Below are 21,947 nucleotides of genomic sequence, written 5' to 3' on the forward strand. Positions count from 1 at the left end.
TCTATTCTCATATACTCATGCCTCAGTATTCTCTCCTCAACTAGATCTAACGGTCCCATCTTGTACTATAATCTCCTATCTCTTAAGATCCCTTGTGGATCCTTAACCAATCTTCTTATCTTGAATCACTCACGGATTCCTTACTCTTAATCATTCACAGATTACATCTAAGTTCTCTCAAGAATTCTGTAATCTCGTTCCATTCATGGAACTCTTCTCAATCTTATCTAAACATACATAACTCTATTCCTGCATGAATCATCTATCAACATTCCCGAAGGAATCATCATCTCTTACCCCACAGAGAACATAATCTCGTTCACAAAGGAACCATACTCTTATTCCTAAAGGAATCATCTTTCTACACTTCTATTAATCTTTCACGTGACTCATCACATGACACTTGTCCCATGGACACTCTATCTCTTTATCTCATCTAGAGATTTTCTACTTCTCATCAAGTTAAGTACTCAATCTCTATATATGTTTATTAACATACATGTATTCTACATAATACCATTTATGTGTAGACATACATACATACACATAAAGATTTATAATGCATATAATCCTATTATTTTCTCATCTACATCTTGTAGGTATCACTTATAATACCATTAGAATCTACACATATATGCTTACATACTCTTTTAATTTGTATGATTATAATACATATAATCATATTTCATTTCTTTCAACATCTCTTAGGTATTTAACAAATACCTTTCTCATCTAACCATACATACTATAATTAAACGTACATGCTCATATACATGATCTTAAACGTATAATTATAAGTACATAATCTTACATATGATTATAGTGCATATAGTCCCATTCTTTCTTCCTTTATATCATGCTTAGATACATGATGCTAAACATATATAATCATACATACATACATACATAAAACTGAATATATATATATATATATATATATATATATATATATATATATATATATATATATATATATATATATATATATAGAGAGAGAGAGAGAGAGAGAGAGAGAGAGAGAGAGAGCTATAACTCACCTTATTAGTTAGTGATGAATAACTACAACTTTGCTTCAAATCTTCAATTGATTACTTGCTCGTCAACATGTACTCCCAAAACCACTTTAAGTTCTATGGGTGCAAATCCCTTAACTGCCATGACTGCAAGTTCTGTCCGAAAATCCATGATCTCGGTGCCTCTCCACCTCGCCTCCTCCCTCACGGAACAATCGTGTAACAAAAACATGTGATAAGGATTGTCCATGTTAAGAAAAAAAAATAGAAATCAAATATACATATTACCAGAGACCATAGATACCATTCATTTAATTTACTCTTAAATTTTTTTAACAAAATTAGTCTTTTCTCTTTAAAATACTACTTATCTTGTTAGCATGTACTTGATTTAAACATGACAACCAATTCTCGATTACTTAGCTCCAATTTAAATGGAAAATGCGCCATAATTGTCATTAATTAAATTATAAACTCAATAAACTATTAATTTTATGCTATTTTAAAATTTCAAAACTCATCACAGTTTAACTTGACTCCATTCAATCATTTGAATTTCAACTCCCATACTATTATTTTAATTCATGGAAATTAAATCCATGACAGTCTTTTTAAAAGAAAATGTCTTTATATATTTTGCTGGGCTATAATATATTACATTAAAATGGGAAACTGCTGAGTGGTCGAAAATCAAACAAAGTAAAATAAGATTGTAATCGATTGAATTATTTGATGAAATCAAAATCGATGGGTAATAACAGTCGTAAATAATTATAAAGTTTATAACCATGCATATGTAATGTAACACATTAGTTGTAGTATTCGCTGCCTACAATAGTAACGAACAAGTATTTTCGTAATCAAGGACTGTGGGCGGTGGGGCGGCACCAATCAACGGTCAGGCTCAGCCATCTTTGGCCCTAAGGGCGGTGCCAGCTCAAATTCTCTATACGTATATATAGCCACATATTTAAAACTTAAATATTTAAATTATTTTAATAATCTGACGTTAAGCACTATATAACGCTTTATTGAAACCAATCACAAATCACACTTTTAGCAAGTCAACCATCTCATCTTTTCACTTTTAGCTTCAAAGAGCTCTAAAAATGGTGAAGTTGACAATCGGTAGCATTGGTGACTCTTTTAGCGCAGGTTCAGTCAAGTCTTACTTGGCTGAGTTCATTGCCACCCTTCTTTTCGTGTTTGCGGGTGTCGGGTCAGCTATTGCTTATGGTATGTTATATACATTTCTTTCTTAAACCATATAAAATGAAAACATATGCATTCTTTTCATTGCAATCTATCTAACGTATAATGGAGTTTTATAAACTTTTCAGGTAAGCTCACAGCAGATGCAGCACTAGACCCAGCTGGACTAGTTGCAGTCGCCATAGCCCATGCATTTGCGCTCTTTGTTGGAGTCTCAATAGCAGCCAACATCTCCGGAGGCCATTTGAATCCAGCTGTCACCTTCGGATTGGCTATTGGTGGTAACATCACCATCATAACCGGTCTATTTTATTGGATTGCCCAACTGCTTGGATCCATCGTTGCTTGTTTCCTCCTACAATTTGTTACCGGTGGCTTGGTGAGCTTTCTTATATCATATTTTCATTGCTGAAACAACTTTTTATTCAAAATCTTGGATTTTTATTAATGTATTTGGAGAATTTGACAGGCCGTTCCAACCCACGGAGTTGCTAGTGGGATGAGCAGTATTCAAGGAGTCGTGTTTGAGATCATCATAACTTTTGCTCTTGTCTACACAGTCTATGCCACCGCTGCTGACCCTAAAAAAGGATCACTCGGAACCATTGCACCCATCGCAATCGGTTTCATTGTTGGAGCCAACATTTTGGCTGCTGGAGCTTTCAGTGGTGGCTCAATGAACCCAGCTCGGTCATTCGGCCCGGCTGTCGTTAGTGGTGACTTTTCACAAAACTGGATTTACTGGGTCGGCCCACTTATTGGTGGTGGTTTGGCTGGATTAATCTACGGTGATGTTTTCATTGGATCATACGAGACACTTCCAACCTCAGAGGACTATGCTTAAGAACTTTTATAATTTTTGTTCTTCTTTGTTTTGGGTTGTATTTCATGTTTTTTGCTTAATGGTCGAGGATGGAACATCCTTATTGTTTGAGTGTAAACTTAAGAATTGTAAAATAATTTTGTTTACACCGGATGACAGGAATACATACAATCTTAAACTTGTAATCATTTAATTTGGTCTCTTCTTTTGGAAAAATGCACGCTTGTAACTAATGTAACAAAGCAAATTAAGAATACAGAGGATGGTGATAAGGATGCGAAGATGTTGGAGGAGACATTGATGATGATCACATATGTGATGTGGTGCTGGTGGTGGTTGATGCCAAACATATGAAAACAATAATTCTTAGTGAGACGTATGTGATTGATTACATAATACGTACAAAAACTCTTGTTGTTAGTTACAAATTCAGTTAAGGATCATCTATCGGGATGTAAAATCAGAATTTTAGTTGTGTGTTAAAATGTTATGTTTAGGAATAAATTACCTTAAAAAGTATTATTTGAGTTGCAAGACTACACTTAACCATTTCAATACCATTCAATAGTTTCCTCCCTAAAAAACTTTACCATGTGTAATGTGTCTCATTCGAGCATTCTCTTGTATATGAAAGAAGTAAATGAAAATGGGAAGCAAGAGAACACCATTTTAAGTAAACATTTTTCCAGATTTATGTACAATTTACCTAAATATTTTCATCATATTTAAAGACAAATCGTTTGTTATCAATTATGCAAACATTTACCTGTTGTCATGCTAAGTGGGTGTTGAAGAGAAAGGGCTCAGCTACGATGAACGATTAGAGGTGACTTACAAGCTTTTTGTCGTATTTACTTGGGTATGGGGCTTTCACATAGTTTTGGTAGGATGTTTGGACTACTGATATGCCTTTATCTTCTGCCTTCCATTTGGTCTTTGCTTTGGATCAATATAGGGACGTTACAGTCATACATTGTTTCCAGATTAGATTGTTGACTGGTTCTCTCATAGAGATCCTAGAGGGGGTGTAGAGCAGGAGCAGTGACAAACGTTTTTATCTTTGATGCATGATATTGCTCTTGTTGATCGGGATGATAGGTTAGATTGGTTTCTAGATGCTTCAAACTCTTTTTCTGTCTCTTCAGCAAGTGTGTTTATGGTTAGGAGTTTGTTGGGTATCGAGGGGATGAAGATTAAATGGAACAGTTGGGTACCTATAATGTTTCAATTTTCAGAATAAAATTTTCATTTTAAAACTGGCAGAAACACCCATTTTCATAAAGGTACATTTAAAGCAAAATCATTTGTTCATAAATTGAAATCCTTAAATCAGAGTTATAAGTAAGTATAGCAGAATTACCAATCATAAAACTGCCGATGTGTGTATCCAGTCTTGTCTTCGTATCCCTACGAACTGATAAAGTACCTTAAAAACATTAAATCCATAATTGTAAGCACAAATCTTAGTGAGCTCCCCAAAGTATCACATACATCACAACACAACAAAACATATATAACAACTATGAGTTATCAACAAACCTATGGACTATCAGGAACCTTAAGTTATCAACAACTAAAATATAACAATTTAGGTTATCAATAACCCCGAGCTATCAGTAGATCACATGCACCAAATTAGGTTATCAGCAACCCCAAGCTATCAACAACACACATACAAAAAATTAGGTTATCAACAACCTTGAGCTATCAGCAGGGTCACATACAACATATGATATAGGTAACACAATTAGAAACCTCACCTAAAGTAAACAACAGACACTTAACAACAACATCAACAACATCAACAACTGAAACAACTAACTCAAGTTACCTAAATCCAAACCGAAACTAGTCCTTAGCTAAACACTCCATTCTATCAAAGTTTAACCAAAAAGTCAAACTGGTCAAAAAGTCAACGATCAACGGTTATAGTTAATCGGTCAACCAACACTGACCACTATGCCACAGCCAAGTCCTTCACTGCATCATGATCCTGACATCAGATCACGATGGCTTCCTTTCTATCACACAACGACTAAACCTATGTCGCGTCGTGGTCCCGGCCGATGACCCACTTAATCTATTAAGTGCTTAATCCGACAAGTCCAAGTCTCATACTTTCTAGATCTGAATCAACATGATGTCTAAATGGATAAAGTTTTTAACTTTATCCATTCTAAGGCCACAAACTTCCAAGATGTAAAACCGTAAGTTGAGAAATGACCAAAAACTCATCTTTCTTTAAGCATTGAGTAAGGAGAACTCTTGCATGTACTCTCTTCTCCACCAAATGACCAAATAACATCCCACACATCAACTAAAAGCTCTAGAGTTCTTCTAACTCAGTGAGATAAGCCAAAAGGGACCAAAACTTGCTAAAATGGACTAAAAACCCAACAAACTCTTAGATATATAGATGAACTGAAATAAAGCTTGGATCTTTAATGCTTACGAAGGTCTAGAAGGTGAATGACGGCTGAATACTTCAAATGCATAGCTTCAAAGACCGATCTTTATTTTTCTTCTTCCTTATTAAGCACAACACCACCAAAAGAGAGCACCAAATGGTCATTAAGAGAGTACCAAAATAGATTTAGGAGAGATGATGAGCTCCAAACACATGGAGGCTAGGGTTTCATTAGAGGTGTTCTAGAGGAGGTGGATGCTGAAAATGATGAAATCTTAGGGTTCATGACCTTTAAATACCTCAAAACTCTAAAAAACACGCAACCCACGGGGCAGGGGTGCCCCACACTCATTAAAGGGCGCTCCACACTTCTCAAATAAATTTACGATTTTTTAGTTTTTAGCTTCAACTTTAAACAATCATAACTTCTTCGTTCCAACTCTGTTTTCAGTGATCTTTATATGCATGCAAATGTATTGACAAGACCCACAATTTTATCTAATTACTTTTGACTTAAAACATACCAAACTAAATTCATTAAGTCAAGTAAGAAGTCCAAAATATTACTTTTCCCATTTTACCATTTGGCTCCAAAGCACAATTCAAGGGCTTAAATCACTTAATTAACATTATCATCTTCCAATAGGGTCTAAACTCTATTCGATCCAATTACGATCCGCTAACTGAAATCAGAAACATCCTGAAACTAGGTGTATAGTTCCTATAAAGTTGAATTCATCGTTTGGCGTATTATATTAGAGTGTATTCCCTTAAGGGAGAGATTATCGGCTCGGGGGATTACTTTGGAGTTGATCATGTATCCTTGCTTTTCGAGTTCAATGGAGACATTGACTAATATTTTTGCAGGTTGCTCTTCTTTGATTGAGGTTTGGGGTCGGATTGCAATTTGGTTGGGAGTGGAGATGCCTTCTTTTACTTTTCAGTCAATTTTCATTTTGGCGGATTCGATTCGGTTGATAGGAGATCAACATAAAGCTTTTGATACAGAGGTGATTAATACTCTTTGATGTTTATGGAGTTTCCATAATTATTTTCTTTTTGGTTCTTAATTCCTAGGAAATCCGATTTGTTGAATAACTTGGCCGATAGGTTGTTTTTTTTGGATTCAAATAGGAGCATAAAACATAAAATTAATTAGGTTAATTGGCTTCATAATCTCGTCTTAGCTTGTATTTTTATTTATTTATTTGTTTTTGTAGTTATTTTTTTTCTAAATGCTTGCTAGAAGTTTTATTATTATTATTATTATTATTATTATATGTTAAGCGTTCATCTCTTCAGATCTTATGTAGAAATGATGACATGCATAAGTAAACCGTTCCCTCCGAGCTTTGGGTACATAGATTCAATTTTCAAAAAATCGTATAAAAATTATGCGCAATTATGAAGTTACATGTTGTACAACTATATGAACCGTTATACACATTATTAATCACTTTAATGATGGGTGCCACATCATCACCACACATAACCACTAAGAGGTTGATATACCTACCACTATAATCCTCATATTTTTTGATTTTTAAATAAAAAAATATATATTTTATTGTATATAGAGGTAAAAAAAGTTTGAGAGATAGAGAGAGAAATAAAAGTATTAGAGGGTGACTTATGTTGTGTGCACCACAATCAACCACTACCACTAGCTACCAGTAGTGGGTGGTTTCACATAGAACACTGAGTTTGTTCTTAGTATACTAGATGGTTTTACCCAAAACTCATTAGGGTTCATCCCCTTTAAAATCCGTGTTAACATGTTTGGACAAATTAATAAAATAAAAAACAAAATAAAACCACTAAACGAGAGAACACTTTCGAAAACATCATATTTTAGTTCTGAAAATTAATGGTGTTTTTTGCTTTCCAAGAAGATGTGAAAATTAATGGTGTTTTTTTTGCTTTCCTTACTTTTGTTTAAATTTTAAATCAATGAAAAAAATTATGTACAATAAACATTAGTGAATACAACAATGAACAATATATATTTTTTTAATAGGAAATGACAGCTAATAACCATAAATTTACTCATTAGTCACTAAACTTTTTAATTGTATCCAATAAAGAAACCAACTTTTTATTTTGGTTTTAAAATATCATCGATTATGATTTTTATCGATTAAAATGACAACGAACATCATTGTTGCTATTGCCACGTCTAACTAATAGCCTATGATAATAGTTTTTCTCAAACCATAACTTCAATTACATAGATTTTAACCGATTAAAATGACAATGTCACGAAACAATATGATGTTTCTATTGATTATCGGTTTTGGTTTGAGAAAATTGATTGCAAGAGGCTTTTAGTTAGATGTGACATGATGATATTCGTTGTTATTGATGAAAATCGTAATAATTGGTATTTTAAAACCAAAATAAAAAATTAGTTACCTTATTTGATACAATTAAAAATTTAGTGATCTAAATAACAAAGTTTATGGTGTTGGTTACCATTTCAAGTTATTTTTCTCATACCATTTTTTTAATACCATTTACTGTTGCATAAGTTATTTTTTTTCATACCATTAACTGTTGCGTATATACATATATGGTATTTTCACAAAAAGGCTTGTGCAAATATAAAAAAAGTTTTGTTTTCTTTGTTGTGCAAATGTTAAATTTGTTAGTATTAAGGACTCTAGATAATTATACACAAATATGATAATAAAGATTCGAATAGCAATAAAGAACAATTTTTTTAACATATTTTATTTTATCAATAATAACTAAGCTACGTCCACAAATTTTAAAACAAATCTTTTTCTATTAAAATAGTACTCATCTTGTTAGCATGTACTTACTTTAAACATGACAACCACTCCCCGATTACTTGCTCCATTTTAAATGAAAAATGCGACATAATTGTCATTAATTAAATTATAAACTGATCACTCAACTATTATTGATGCTATTATCAGGATATATAACGTGACCCGTCCATTCCATCATTGAGCTTCAACTCCAATATTATTATCTTAATTCATGGAAAATTAAAACTCATGAAGGTCTTATTATAAGAAAATGTCTATATATTTTGCTGGCCTATATTAATACATTAAAACATTAAAATGGGAAATGCTGAGTGGTCGAAAATCAAACAAAAAGGTTTCAAATAAATAAGATTGTAAATCGATTTATTTGATGAAATCAAATTGTTGTTAATAGGTAATACCAGAGTCCTTAATGAATCATAACCATATTAACACATTAGTTGTAATATTCCGAGCCTCCATTACTAACGAACAAGTATTTTCGTAATCAAGGCCGGTGGGGTGGCAACAAAGTCAGGGTCAGCCACCTTGGCCCCACGGTCGGTGCCACCTCAAATTCTATATACATAACTGAGCCTTCATAGCCACATATTTAAAACTTCAAATATTTAATATTCTGAAGTTGAGAACTATATAATCCTTTGTTGAAACCATTCACAAATCACACTTTCAGCAATTCAACCATCTCATCTTTTGACTTTTAGCTTCAAAGAGTTGTAAAAATGGTGAAGTTGACAATCGGTAGCATTGGTGACTCTTTTAGCGCAGGTTCAGTCAAGTCTTACTTGGCTGAGTTCATTGCCACCCTTCTTTTCGTGTTTGCGGGTGTCGGGTCAGCTATTGCTTATGGTATGTTATATACATTTCTTTCTTAAACCATATAAAATGAAAACATATGCATTCTTTTCATTACAATCTATCTAACGTATAATGGAGTTTTATAAACTTTTCAGGTAAGCTCACAGCAGATGCAGCACTAGACCCCGCAGGATTAGTTGCAGTGGCAATAGCCCATGCATTTGCACTCTTTGTTGGGGTTTCAATAGCAGCCAACATCTCCGGAGGCCATTTGAATCCAGCTGTCACCTTCGGATTGGCTATTGGTGGTAACATCACCATCATAACCGGTTTATTTTATTGGATTGCCCAACTTCTTGGATCCATCGTCGCATGTTTCCTCCTACAATTTGTCACCGGTGGCCTGGTAAGTTTTCATATATCATATCTTCGGTGCTAACTAAAACAACTTCTGATTCAAAATCTTGGATTTGTATTTACATATTTGGAATTTGACAGGCCGTTCCAACCCACGGAGTTGCTAGTGGGATGAGCAGTATTCAAGGAGTTGTGTTTGAGATCATCATAACTTTTGCTCTTGTCTACACAGTCTATGCAACCGCTGCTGACCCTAAAAAAGGATCACTCGGAACCATTGCACCCATCGCAATCGGTTTCATTGTTGGAGCCAACATTTTGGCTGCTGGAGCTTTCAGCGGTGGCTCAATGAACCCAGCTCGATCATTCGGCCCTGCGGTCGTTAGTGGTGACTTTTCACAAAACTGGATTTACTGGGTCGGCCCACTTATCGGTGGTGGGTTGGCTGGATTAATCTATGGTGATGTTTTCATTGGATCGTACGAGGCACTTCCAGCCTCAGGAGACTATGCTTAAGTCCTTTTATTTTTTTATTTTCGTTTTGTATTTCATCTTTTTTGCTTAATGGTCGAGGATTTAACATCCTTATTGTTTGAGTGAAAACTTAAGAATTGTAAAATAATTTTCTTTACACCGGAATACATACAATCTGAAACTTGTAATCATTTCATTTGGTGTGTTCCTTTGGAAAAATTCATTCTTGTAACTTATGTAACAAAGCAAATTAAGAATACATAGGATGGTGATAAGGATTCCAAGATGTTAGAGGAGACACTGATGATGATCACAAATGCGATGTGGTGGTAGTGGTTGATGCCAAACATATGAAAACATTAATTCTTAGTGAGACATATGTGATTGATTACATATAAGCAGTGGCGGATCCAGAACAAAACTCAACCAAAGTCCATTTTATACCTTACTCATTAGCGACTTAGAAAATTAACAGGGGCGGTGTCAGTTGCCGGTTCTAATTCCGTCGACGGCGGCAGTTTAGGAACTAAAGGGAAAAAGAAGGGAATAATTAAGTATAGAGGGAGAAAAGAAAAAAAAAATTAAAGAAGTTTCTAATATTTTATATCTTGAGAGTGGGTGCCAAACAGAACCTTGTATCTAATTACCAAATATATATATATATATATATATATATATATATATATATATATATATATATATATATATATATATATATATATATATATATATATATATATATATATATATATATGGTGAAAATCAATTTCAAGGGGGGTCCATGGTGTAACACCGTAAATTTCAAAACAAAATTTTCAATTTTCTTATAAAACATAATTCGATTAATATTCATCAAACAACCATATTAATTATCCAATATAGGTCAATACAAAATCCCAAGATCACAATGTAAAAACTCCGAGTGTGTGTGTATGGATCAAGTCGGCGCCTTCCCGCGGTCGTCACTAGTACCTGAAACAATAACATCAAACACTGTAAGCACAAAGCTTAGTGAGTTCCCCAAAATACCACATATCACACATATTAGCCACTCGAGGCTATAACTCTGTGGGTCTGTGCACCCAAACTCTGTGAACCCTCAGGTTCTAGCTCTGATAAACATGCACCACATAAATCACATAGAAATAATGTAGTACAACACATAACATACATAGCATACAAATACTCTATCACATAACTCTGGTTACCTACTCAAGGTAAAGTATAGTGAGAAGACTCACCTCGCGTATCTTGGTATCTCACGAATCCTGGAAATCTGTCATGCTCGATCCTCTGAGCTCTAATCCTCCTATAACATTATATGTCTCTAATTAACACTTTATATCTCTAAGGTTGACTATCCCTAAGAAGTCAACACAGGTCAACTCTGGTCAACGGTCAACGGTCAACTTTGACCGGACTCGGCGAGTGCTATGGCGACTCGGCGAGTCTAGACGTTTTCACCAACCCTCTGAAATTCCCTTTCTACACGTCGAGTATTCCCCCTTACTCGACGAGTTTCTCCTGAAAGAATCGCGGGGCCACCCCGACTCAACTCGCCGAGTCTCAAGAACAACTCGGCGAGTCCCAGTTTGACTCAGTCCACTCGTCATCCCTCTCCAACTCACCCTGACTCACTGAGTCTACCCATGACTCGATTGGACCACTCACTGAGCAATCCCAAGGCAATCTTCAAACTACTCGCCGAGTCTGATGAACAGACTCGGCGAGTCCATGCCATGCAACCACTCCAACTTGCTTCTAAGGTCAGATCTGCTTCCACAATCTATAGATCTGGCCTCCCTAGACTGATTCATCACGTAAAGCTTCTATCTTGGTGCCCATAACACACCCCATGGCTCATAAATGGAGTTTTGACCTAAGACATGAGGATTCCAATCCAAAGCCTCCATTGATTCCTAAAAAGCTTGGGTAAAGGGACACTCTGGACCTCTAAGGGTCCAGATCTATGGTTCAAACCTCATAAGGGACCAAGAGGACACTAGATCTTGCCATAAAAGGGTTCAACAAACCCTAAATCTAGATAAACAACAACAAGGAAGAAGATAACTCGAAATTATTACCACAATAGTGATGCTCTGGACTCCAAACCCTCAGAAGTGCCTCCACTTGCTTTCCCTTGGCTAGTTCTTCTCCTTCCTTGCAACAATGACACTTCCAAGATCAATAATGGCCTCCTACTTAGCTCCAAATGCTCACACTTGATTAGGGTTTCACTCAAGGGACTAGTGAGCACAAATGACAGCCATTAGGCCCTTTAAATAGGTCTCAAACCCGAGAAATTAGGGTTTCATTACACAGCGCTGACTCGCCGAGTCCATATCCTGGACTCGCTGAGTCCAGGCGCGATCCCGCGACCAGATCCACGTCCCTACTCGGCGAGTCTGAGCTCCAACTCGCCGAGTCCCCTCTCAAATCACCAAAAATATAAATATACAAGATACCTGAAAAATCTAGCTGTTACAACTCTCCCCCACTAGGACTAGACTTCGCCCTCAAAGTCTCGCTCTAAAAACAGCTCCGGATGCTGCTCCTGCATCATACGCTCTGGCTCCCAGGTCATCTCTGATCCCCTCCAGTGTTGCCACTGAACCAACACCAGAGGTACCTCCTTATTTATCAGAACCTTGATCTTCCGATCCCGGATGGCCACTGGTCTCTCGGCATAATTCAGGCTTGCATCCACCTGAATATCCTCTAACGGAACCACTGCCGATTCATCGGCTATACACTTCCTCAATTGCGACACATGAAAAGTGTCGTGAATCTGTCCCAACTCTGCTGGCAACTCCAACCGATAGGCTACCCGGCCTACCCTCGCAATCACACGAAATGGACCTATAAACCGGGGCCCCAACTTGCTCCTCTTCATGAACCGAATCACTCCTTTCCAAGGAGAAACCTTCAGGAGAACGAAGTCGCCGACCTGAAATTCAAGCTCGGACCGGCGCCTGTCCGCATAACTCTTTTGTCGGCTCTGGGCGGAGTGCACGCATATATAAGATTGAATCAGAAGCCGGTTCGACGACTAGACGGGGGTTCGGGGGTAGCGCCCCTGGGTTCGGGGTTTCCAAAGGGGCAGCGCCCCAAAACCTCACCGAATTTTACATATGGGAACATAATGGAAAATTCAATTTCTTGAGGGTGATTATGGTAAAACTAACGAAACTTGTTAGTTTTTGGTAACCCTAAATCCTCATTAAATTTGGATTAACATTACTTGCTTCCAAAGCAACCAATGATGACCCAACCCTAATCATGTTTAATATATAAACAACTCTTCCTCTACAGAAGCGGGTTACGATATTAAGCTATCATTTTCATCAGACTTTCACAGAATCCTCTAGCATATTGTCTTATGTCTTCTGTGCCTAGAAACATAAGTGTCCACTTGGATTATCCTAAGCTGAATTTCTTGTAACCCAGACATAGGGTAGAAATATCAGTTCGGAAAGTGATATCGCGATCCAAGTTGGTATCCAAATCTCCACCACAAACCTTAAAATTCCCAACAAAGATTTGGTAGAATATATATATATATATATATATATATATATATATATATATATATATATATATATATATATATATATATATATACATACATATAATGTAAAACCATGACATACAAAGTATGTCGTAAAACTATGTTAAAAATCATGATGTACAGAGCATGTCGTAATTTGAAGTTGTAAATGTCTGTCATAATTACAAAAATGTTACAAATTATGACATTCAAAGTCAATTGTAAATGTTGGTCATAAAGGTCAGTCATTTTCTTTTATGACACGACTTTCAAGGACAAACATTTTTCTGTCATGTATAGGCATTTACGACAGACATTGTCTGTCAAGAAAAACCTCTTTTCTAGTAGTGGAGGATAGTGACACGAATGGCAAGATGTTGGAGGAGACAATGATGGTGATTAATTACATAATACTTATAAAAATTGTTTCATTAGTTACAAATCCAGTTATAGATCATCGAACGGGATGCAAAATGAGAATTTTGGTTGTGTGTTAAACATGTCATGTTTAGGAGTAAATTACCTTAAAAAGTATGAAATGAGTTGCAAGACCACAAACAACCATTTTCCTCCCTAAAAAACATTACCATGTGTAATGTGTCTCATTCAAGCTTTCTCTTGTATATGAAAGAAGTAAATGTAGAGGGGAAGCAAGAGAACAACATTTTATCTACATATTTTTCGAGATTTATCTATATTTCGATTTTAGTGAGATAATGTGTCATATTTTTGTTGGTTGCACGGTCGGATTGCGATTTGATGGGTAGTGAAGATGTCTTGTAACATCCTAAATTTCCAAATCAAAATTTTCATTTTAAAATTCTTATAAAACATTGTTTCATAAAAACCATCTCAAAAAGATCAGAAATGTCAATTACAAATCATCATAAAAACATCAGAGTGTCCCAAAATATTCGGAATCATAATTGCAGACGAATGTGTACAATCAAGCATTTGTCTTCCCATGATCCTCAAAAGTACCTGAAACACATTTAATCAACAACTATAAACACGAAGCTCAATGAGTTCCCCAAAATACCACATACATCACAACAAAAAATAAGCAACTATGGGTTATCAGTAACCCTAAAGACTACCCAAAGTCTCAGTGGGCAAATAACACGCCCTAGTGGTTATTAACAACCCTAAAGACTACTCGAAGTCTCAGTACGCACAGTAATACATATCACAGTAATAGCATATAGACCCAACAACTCATCACAAATATAAATATATTCTACCACACGGGTAAGAATAGTGAGGAGACTAACCTTGCACAGATGATTAATAGAACTCACACCCGAACTGCCGAAACTAGACTCCATCTAATAATTGCACCAATTAAACCTAATTAATATTAAGGTCTTTTTCCATACTCCACTAATCCCCAGACAAGTCAAGTCCATAATTAGGGAAAAAGACCGTTTCCCCTCCAAAATCCCTCACAATTCCAATTAAGGCACAATTGGTCAAAAGTCAATGGAAGTCAACACACAGACGTATGTGTAACACCCCGATGTTAACGTACTTCTAAATTCATCCCTATAATTTTATTTATGAAAATTTGGTCCCTAAGTCCCAAGTGAAAGTGTCTTGAAGCCCTAGTGGCATTTTTATAATTCTGGTAGGAGAAGTACGCCAAGCGTACATGTGTGTACGATGTGTGTACTAGGGCACACCCTAGTACACTAGGTGTGAACTTATGTACGTGGAGTGTACTAGCTAAAGAAGGAAACCCTAAATTTTAGGGTTTGGGTGGTATTTAAGCAACGTTAAGCCTCATTTCTCTTCTCATTTCCAGCCTCCATCAGCATATTCATGTTCTCTTGCAAACCCTACCCACTTTTGAGCTCTTGGAAGGTTTAGTATGAGTTTTTGTGTGTTCCAAAGGAAGAAGAAGGTGGTGGTGAAGCTTGAAGCAAGCTTTGATATGAGAGTTTTGCATCCTTCTTCATCATTATAAGGTATAACGTTCATACCTTGATGACTTATCTGCTAGATCACATTCTTGGGTGTTTTTATGTTACTTTTTGGTCCCAAAAGTCTCATCTTGTGCATGGTTGGTTCTTGTCGATTTGGGTTGTCCTTTCAGACCATAGGAGGGGTCCTAAGCCATACAAATGTGAAAAATCCCATAATTATCATTGGCCTCCATGGAAATAAGCTCCATAAGTCTAACCTCAAGCAATCAAACCCTTTTTATCATAATTTTTGTTTGTCCTTGACTTGAACCGAAGACTAATAACAGGAAACCATTATTCAAGAGTATCCCAAAAACATATATTCGATACAAAAAACCATAGGGTCAAAAGAACTAATCAACGTGGATTGTTCAATAAAAAAAAGATACTTATCCATCTTCCTCCATAGGCCGACTACGAAAAATAAGGAACAAAAAATAGAACCAATCAATAAGAACAAAATACATATTTTAACAATCTAAAGTCTTAATTAAACTCGATTGCATTGGCAAATTACATTTACATTTCCTCATATTTGTTGTGAAGTTCGGATACAACTAAAATTATGTTTGACATAAGAAAATAAATACATATTAAAATGTAAACCCATTCCATATAATACATATTAGAATGTAAAACTAATATGAAGAAGAAAAAGAAGAGGTCAAGATCAGGTTTACCTGGGCAACAACGAAGCAAACTAGCAGATTTGCTAGTCATAAGCATCTTCTTGAAAATTTACTGTTGCATAAGGGTTCCAATAATATCAAACCCGAAAAACCCGCTTTAAGAATCAATTTCCTATCAATAAGAACAAAAATAAGATAAATAATTGATACCTTGATAATGGAACTAGAAGTCAATATGTCAATGGGAACATTGGTATTATTCATTGAGCAGGATACATGGGGGCAAATGGTTGTGGCCTGCGTTAGGGTTAGAGATGATGGTGACGAAGGCGTCACAAAAGTGAGCCGGTGAATGAAGGATTTACCATAAATATAGGAATGATATTGATATCAATGTGTATTTTTAGGTAATTCAAAATGTGTGACCTAATTTATAGGAGATGATGCATTCGATTTTATGGTGCAAAGAATGGATGGGAAAATGACTCATAAGAATTCCCTAGTAATGACACGTGACAAGTTTGCAAAAGAGGAACATGTGGCATGCAAAATACTTTTTTATTAAGAAAACAAGATAAGAATAAAAGATAAACTTGATATTGAGATTTTTTTAGCCCCAAATCTTTTTCAACTTAAAATACTACTCCATCTTGTTAGCATTACATTAAACATGACAACCAATTCTCGATTCCATTTTTAAGTGGAAGATGTGCCATAATTGTCATTAATTAAATTATAAACTCGTTAAACTATTATTTTATGCTATTTTGATATTTCAAAAATTATTAGAGTATAACGTGACCCGTCCATTCAATCATTTGAATTTGTACACCCATATTATTATTTTAAATAATGGAAAATTAGAACTTATGACGGTTTTATAAGATAATGTCTTTGTATATTTTAGTGGGTTATATTACATTAAAATGGGAAACTGCTGACTTTAGTGGTCGAAAATCAAACAAAGTGTTTTAAAATAAATAAAATTGTTGGATGGAATCAAATTAGTATCAATATGAGTCAAGTAATTATAAATGGGTAATAACACAGCCATTAATTATAACCATATGTAACACATTAGTTGTAATATTCCCTGCCTCCAATATTAGTAACGAACGAAGATTTTCGTGATCAAGGCCTGTGGGCGGTGGGGCGGCAAAAATCAACACGGCCAGGCTCAGCCATCTTTGGCCCCAAGGGCGGTGCCAGCTCAAATTCTCTATACATATATACGACACTTCATATATAGCCACATATTTAAAACTTAAATATTTAAATTATTTTAATAATTTTATGTTAAGCACTATATAAGGCTTTGTTGAAACCAATCACAAATCACACTTTTAGCAACTAAATCATCTCATCTTTTCACTTTTAGCTTCAAAGAGCTCTAAAAATGGTGAAGTTGACAATCGGTAGCATTGGTGACTCTTTTAGTGCAGTTTCAGTCAAGTCTTACTTGGCTGAGTTCATTGCCACCCTTCTTTTCGTCTTTGCAGGTGTCGGGTCAGCTATTGCTTATGGTATGTTATATACATTTCTTTCTTAAACCATATAAAATGAAAACATGTACATGTGTTAATATTATTATGATTAAAACAAATAATGGAGTTTCATAAACTTTCCAGGTAAGCTCACAGCAGATGCAGCACTAGACCCCGCAGGATTAGTTGCAGTGGCAATAGCCCATGCATTTGCACTCTTTGTTGGGGTTTCAATAGCAGCCAACATCTCCGGAGGCCATTTGAATCCAGCTGTCACCTTCGGATTGGCTATTGGTGGTAACATCACCATCATAACCGGTTTATTTTATTGGATTGCCCAACTTCTTGGATCCATCGTCGCATGTTTCCTCCTACAATTTGTCACCGGTGGCCTGGTAAGTTTTCATATATCATATCTTCGGTGCTAACTAAAACAACTTCTGATTCAAAATCTTGGATTTGTATTTATATATTTGGAGAATTTGACAGGCCGTTCCAACCCACGGAGTTGCTAGTGGGATGAGCAGTATTCAAGGAGTCGTGTTTGAGATCATCATAACTTTTGCTCTTGTCTACACAGTCTATGCCACCGCTGCTGACCCTAAAAAAGGATCACTCGGAACCATTGCACCCATCGCAATCGGTTTCATTGTTGGAGCCAACATTTTGGCTGCTGGAGCTTTCAGTGGTGGCTCAATGAACCCAGCTCGATCATTCGGCCCTGCGGTCGTTAGTGGAGACTTTTCACAAAACTGGATTTACTGGGTCGGCCCACTTATCGGTGGTGGGTTGGCTGGATTCATCTACGGTGATGTTTTCATTGGATCATACGATACACTTCCAACCTCAGAGGACTATGCTTAAGTTTTTTCTATCCCATTTTGCTTCGTTTGTTTCAGTTTGTATTTCATGTTTTTTGCTGAATGGCTGAGGATGTAACATCCTTATTGATTAATGTTTCAAGAATTATGGAAGGCCGGGAAGACTTAAGAATTGTAAAATAATATTGTTTACACCGGAATACATACAATCTTAAACTTGCGATGGCTTCGTTTGGTCTCTTCATTTGGAAAAAATTCATGCTTGTAACTTATAGAGACCCCAAGGGAGTCGTGTGTCCTAAGGCAAGTCAATATATTTTTAAAAATAAAAAAATATTTCTTTTGGATCAAACGTCTGTATTCGGACAGAAAATACCTCTTTGTTTTTTAGAAAATACCTCTTTGTTTTTTTATTATCCACAAGCTGTTAAAATAAATTAAATCTAATTAAACTTATTTAAAGAAAATTTAAAACAGTTTTTCAATAATTTTATAACTTTATTATAGATGATTAACAAATGTACATCAACTTTTATCTATTATTATATAAAAGTGAAAATAAACTGATATGAATTAACGTATATATTTGATAAAAACCAACAAACTTTCATTTCAAAGTTATACCTAAATATTGTAATTGAGGATAAAATATTTAACATATAAATTGGATGAAAATAAACTTTGATATTAAATGAAAATTTTCAAAATTTTCATTTTACTTTTTCAATTAAATCAATTAAAAAATAATTAAAAAATAAGCATAAATATTTTCCCAAAAAATGAATAATACAACATTAAATATTGTTTTATAAAGTTTGATACAAAAAATATAAAACAATATTAAGATTTTTTTTTCATGCCTATATAAACTGCTTCAATGTAATTATATTTTTATTAATAAATTTATCACAAATGTCATTATTGTGTCACCGAACCTTTTTACTTTTAGTATTGTAATTTCTTTTATTAAAATTTGCTTTTAATAGATAAAGTTTTAATAAATCTGAGTAAAAAAATCAAAAATATATGTTTTTTTTTTTTTTTTTTTTTTTTTTAAACTAGAAGTTGCATGAAAATGTTTGAAGACTATGATCCTCCTTTATAATTCATGTTTTACAATCTATCTAATCTTTCGATTTCTTTTACTAAATCAATTTTTTAGAATTATATTTTTAGCCCCTTTTAAAAATTTACATCATAATTAATACTTAAGGATTATACTCCAAGCTATACTTTTACCCCTTCATTTATACATCATTCCTTGTATTCATATAGAATTATACTCCAAGTTACATTTTTCTCCCCTCATTTATAATTCATGTTTTAGTCTTTCAATTTCTTTTACTAAAACAATTTTTTAGAATTATATTTTTAGCCCCTCAACTATTATAAATTGCATCATAATTAATGCTTAATTAAATCCATTATACTCAAAGTTATACTTTTACCTCTTCATTTATGCTTAATACTTTACGATCTATACTCTCTTACAATTTGGTTTATTAAACCAGTTGAGCTTATATATTTAACATCAACTTTTATAAATTTATATTTACCTTTTTTCTGTTGATTAAATTACTTTTTAGTTTTTCATTGTAATAATTCACCCTTTAAATTTAATATATATATATATATATATATATATATATATATATATATATATATATATATATATATATATATATATATATATATATATATATACCATTTTTACTTGTCGTACAGAGCCTTCAAAATCAATGGACCGACCTAAACTTATGTAACAAAGCAAATTATGAATACAAACGATAATGATAAGGAGGATGCCAAGATCGCAACTGTTAAAAAAAGGATACAAAGATGTTATGGAAGACAGTGGTTATGATGACATGTATGAACTGGTGCGAGACATGTATGATAACCCAACTAAAAAAAGTTACCTTTACGACTACAAATAACGTTGTAATTGATGCCTTAAATCGTCGCTACTACCTTTAGCGACGACAAGTCGTCGCAAAAGGATCAGCGCTATTAACTCGTAGCATATACTCAGATTGTCGCAATTAGTGTCATCTTTAATAGTTGGCATCGCTAAAAGCCATTGTCGTCCATATTAGTGTCGTCTCTACTTTCTGACCATCGGTCAAAGTTCTTTCCGACCAAGCTTCTCGGAGGCGAGCATTGTCGCAATTGGTCGAGGTTGTCGCAAAAGATGTCTCTGCTAATTTTTTTTAATACAATTTATATAATGTGTCTCTGCTATTGGTGGAGGTTGTCGCAAAAGATGTCTCTGCTAATTTTTTTTAAAATACAGTTTATCTAATGTGGCATATTTGATATTTTAAGTAATGTGGTATATATTGTTTAATGTTATTTTAAGAAATATCATTCGATCACATCCATAAATTATCTAATAAATCCATAATAACTGTTATCCTAATATGATTTTGGGCTTTATTTTGTATTGGGTCTTATATTGACCCATTATCTATAAAACACTAATTAGCTAGTCTATATATTTTGTTTTTTTCTTTCATTGTATCTTGTACTTCTCATTTGATAACATTATAAAACCCTAGCTGTTTTATGTTTTGATAGTTTACAATAACATCATCAATAACATAAAATAACAAATACTAGGTATCTTCGTCTTCCCTATCGATGTTTTCCATGTCGTTGTTGCTGACATTGTTGACTTGGTTCTTAAAAGCGGATAATATCTCTAGTTGTCTTCACAAACACCAAGTTTTCGAGAAAAACGTTAACATCCACATCCTAAAAAGTAAAGTATATAAGTTAAAATATCAAACTAAAAAAACAAAGTATTATTACTTAACAATTAAGTTACAAGAAGATTAAGTCATTAATAGTTTAATAAACTATCAAACCAACCAAATGAAGTAAGTCCTTAACAATTTAACAAACTATCAAACTACCAAATCAATTAAGTCTTTAACAATTTAACAAACTTCCAAACTACCAAATTCATAACAAATGAATTAAGCACATAACAAATCAACAAAGTATCAAACTACCAAAAAAAAAATACTATAAATGAATCAAGTTCTTAACGATATAACAAAGTACCAAGCTACCAATTTCTTTAAGAGTTTAATAAGTACTTATGTTGGTTGTAGTGCTTGTGACTGTGATTTTGACTACCACTGGGAGGGAGCACTTGTACCTGCTGCAGAAAAAGGTTTAGGCCCGATGCCTCTCATATGTCCTCTTTGAGCACCTAACACCTTCTCAAATATGGCTATCTAATCAATGGAGTTTGGATCACCACGAGAGTCGGTTTTGCTGAGTTTGTAAAGCACTCTTACAAACTAAAGCATTATGTATTTCATGAAGATTGTCAATATACTTCAAAAATAATGAAAAAAAAAACAACAATCTGCTTCATTGTTTAGTAATAAAAAGTAAACTTACATATTAGTCTTTGAATATTGGGTCAACAAATTCCTCTTGTTTATTGACATGCCCACGGTGAAATGATTCAAGTCTATTGAAATTTTGTTTAACATTACAAAATATGTAATACTTGGATAAACATTACAAAATATGTTATAACTAAATAAACATTACCATAACTTACATTCTTAAAACAAGCACTACCATAACGGTACGTCCCTCCATGATTCTTAACT

General features: G+C 34.4%; 3 protein-coding genes and 1 long non-coding RNA gene across 4 annotated transcripts; 3 read left to right on the forward strand and 1 right to left on the reverse strand.

The window, feature by feature from the left end:
• Nucleotides 1-2,059: 2,059 nt before the first annotated feature.
• On the forward strand, nt 2,060-3,236 carry TIP2;2 (tonoplast intrinsic protein 2;2). Its single transcript, XM_078959501.1, has 3 exons — nt 2,060-2,249; nt 2,354-2,604; nt 2,695-3,236. Exons 1-3 carry the CDS (start codon nt 2,123-2,125, stop codon nt 3,067-3,069), a joined length of 753 nt encoding a protein of 250 aa, XP_078815627.1. The 5' UTR covers nt 2,060-2,122; the 3' UTR covers nt 3,070-3,236.
• Nucleotides 3,237-8,895: 5,659 nt separating this feature from the next.
• LOC145000304 (putative aquaporin TIP-type RB7-5A) lies at nt 8,896-10,162 on the forward strand. The gene is made up of 3 exons (XM_078959502.1): nt 8,896-9,096; nt 9,201-9,451; nt 9,544-10,162. The coding sequence occupies exons 1-3, from the start codon at nt 8,970-8,972 to the stop codon at nt 9,916-9,918; spliced, it is 753 nt and encodes a 250-aa protein (XP_078815628.1). The 5' UTR covers nt 8,896-8,969; the 3' UTR covers nt 9,919-10,162.
• A 4,112-nt stretch (nt 10,163-14,274) lies between these two features.
• LOC144999728 (uncharacterized) lies at nt 14,275-16,394 on the reverse strand. The gene is made up of 3 exons (XR_013660983.1): nt 16,224-16,394; nt 16,065-16,125; nt 14,275-14,404 (listed from the first exon to the last, which is right to left on the reverse strand). It is a non-coding gene; the product is annotated as an uncharacterized LOC144999728 (long non-coding RNA).
• Nucleotides 16,395-17,345: 951 nt separating this feature from the next.
• LOC145000247 (putative aquaporin TIP-type RB7-5A) lies at nt 17,346-18,538 on the forward strand. Its single transcript, XM_078959442.1, has 3 exons — nt 17,346-17,536; nt 17,642-17,892; nt 17,987-18,538. The coding sequence occupies exons 1-3, from the start codon at nt 17,410-17,412 to the stop codon at nt 18,359-18,361; spliced, it is 753 nt and encodes a 250-aa protein (XP_078815568.1). The 5' UTR covers nt 17,346-17,409; the 3' UTR covers nt 18,362-18,538.
• Nucleotides 18,539-21,947: the final 3,409 nt, after the last annotated feature.

Source organism: Lactuca saligna, chromosome 6 (assembly GCF_052625555.1).
Source record: "Lactuca saligna cultivar CGN05327 chromosome 6, ASM5262555v1, whole genome shotgun sequence".
In the NCBI taxonomy this organism is placed as follows: domain Eukaryota; kingdom Viridiplantae; phylum Streptophyta; class Magnoliopsida; order Asterales; family Asteraceae; genus Lactuca; species Lactuca saligna.

Excerpts from the sequence above, each read along its gene's own strand:
- LOC145000247 (XM_078959442.1), top strand. The coding sequence starts at position 17,410 with ATGGTGAAGTTGACAATCGGTAGCATTGGTGACTCTTTTAGTGCAGTT. Across the intron at positions 17,537-17,641 it reads CGGGTCAGCTATTGCTTATG|GTAAGCTCACAGCAGATGCA; the intron begins GTATGTTATATA and ends TAAACTTTCCAG. Across the intron at positions 17,893-17,986 it reads AATTTGTCACCGGTGGCCTG|GCCGTTCCAACCCACGGAGT; the intron begins GTAAGTTTTCAT and ends AGAATTTGACAG.
- LOC145000304 (XM_078959502.1), top strand. The coding sequence starts at position 8,970 with ATGGTGAAGTTGACAATCGGTAGCATTGGTGACTCTTTTAGCGCAGGT. Across the intron at positions 9,097-9,200 it reads CGGGTCAGCTATTGCTTATG|GTAAGCTCACAGCAGATGCA; the intron begins GTATGTTATATA and ends TAAACTTTTCAG. Across the intron at positions 9,452-9,543 it reads AATTTGTCACCGGTGGCCTG|GCCGTTCCAACCCACGGAGT; the intron begins GTAAGTTTTCAT and ends GGAATTTGACAG.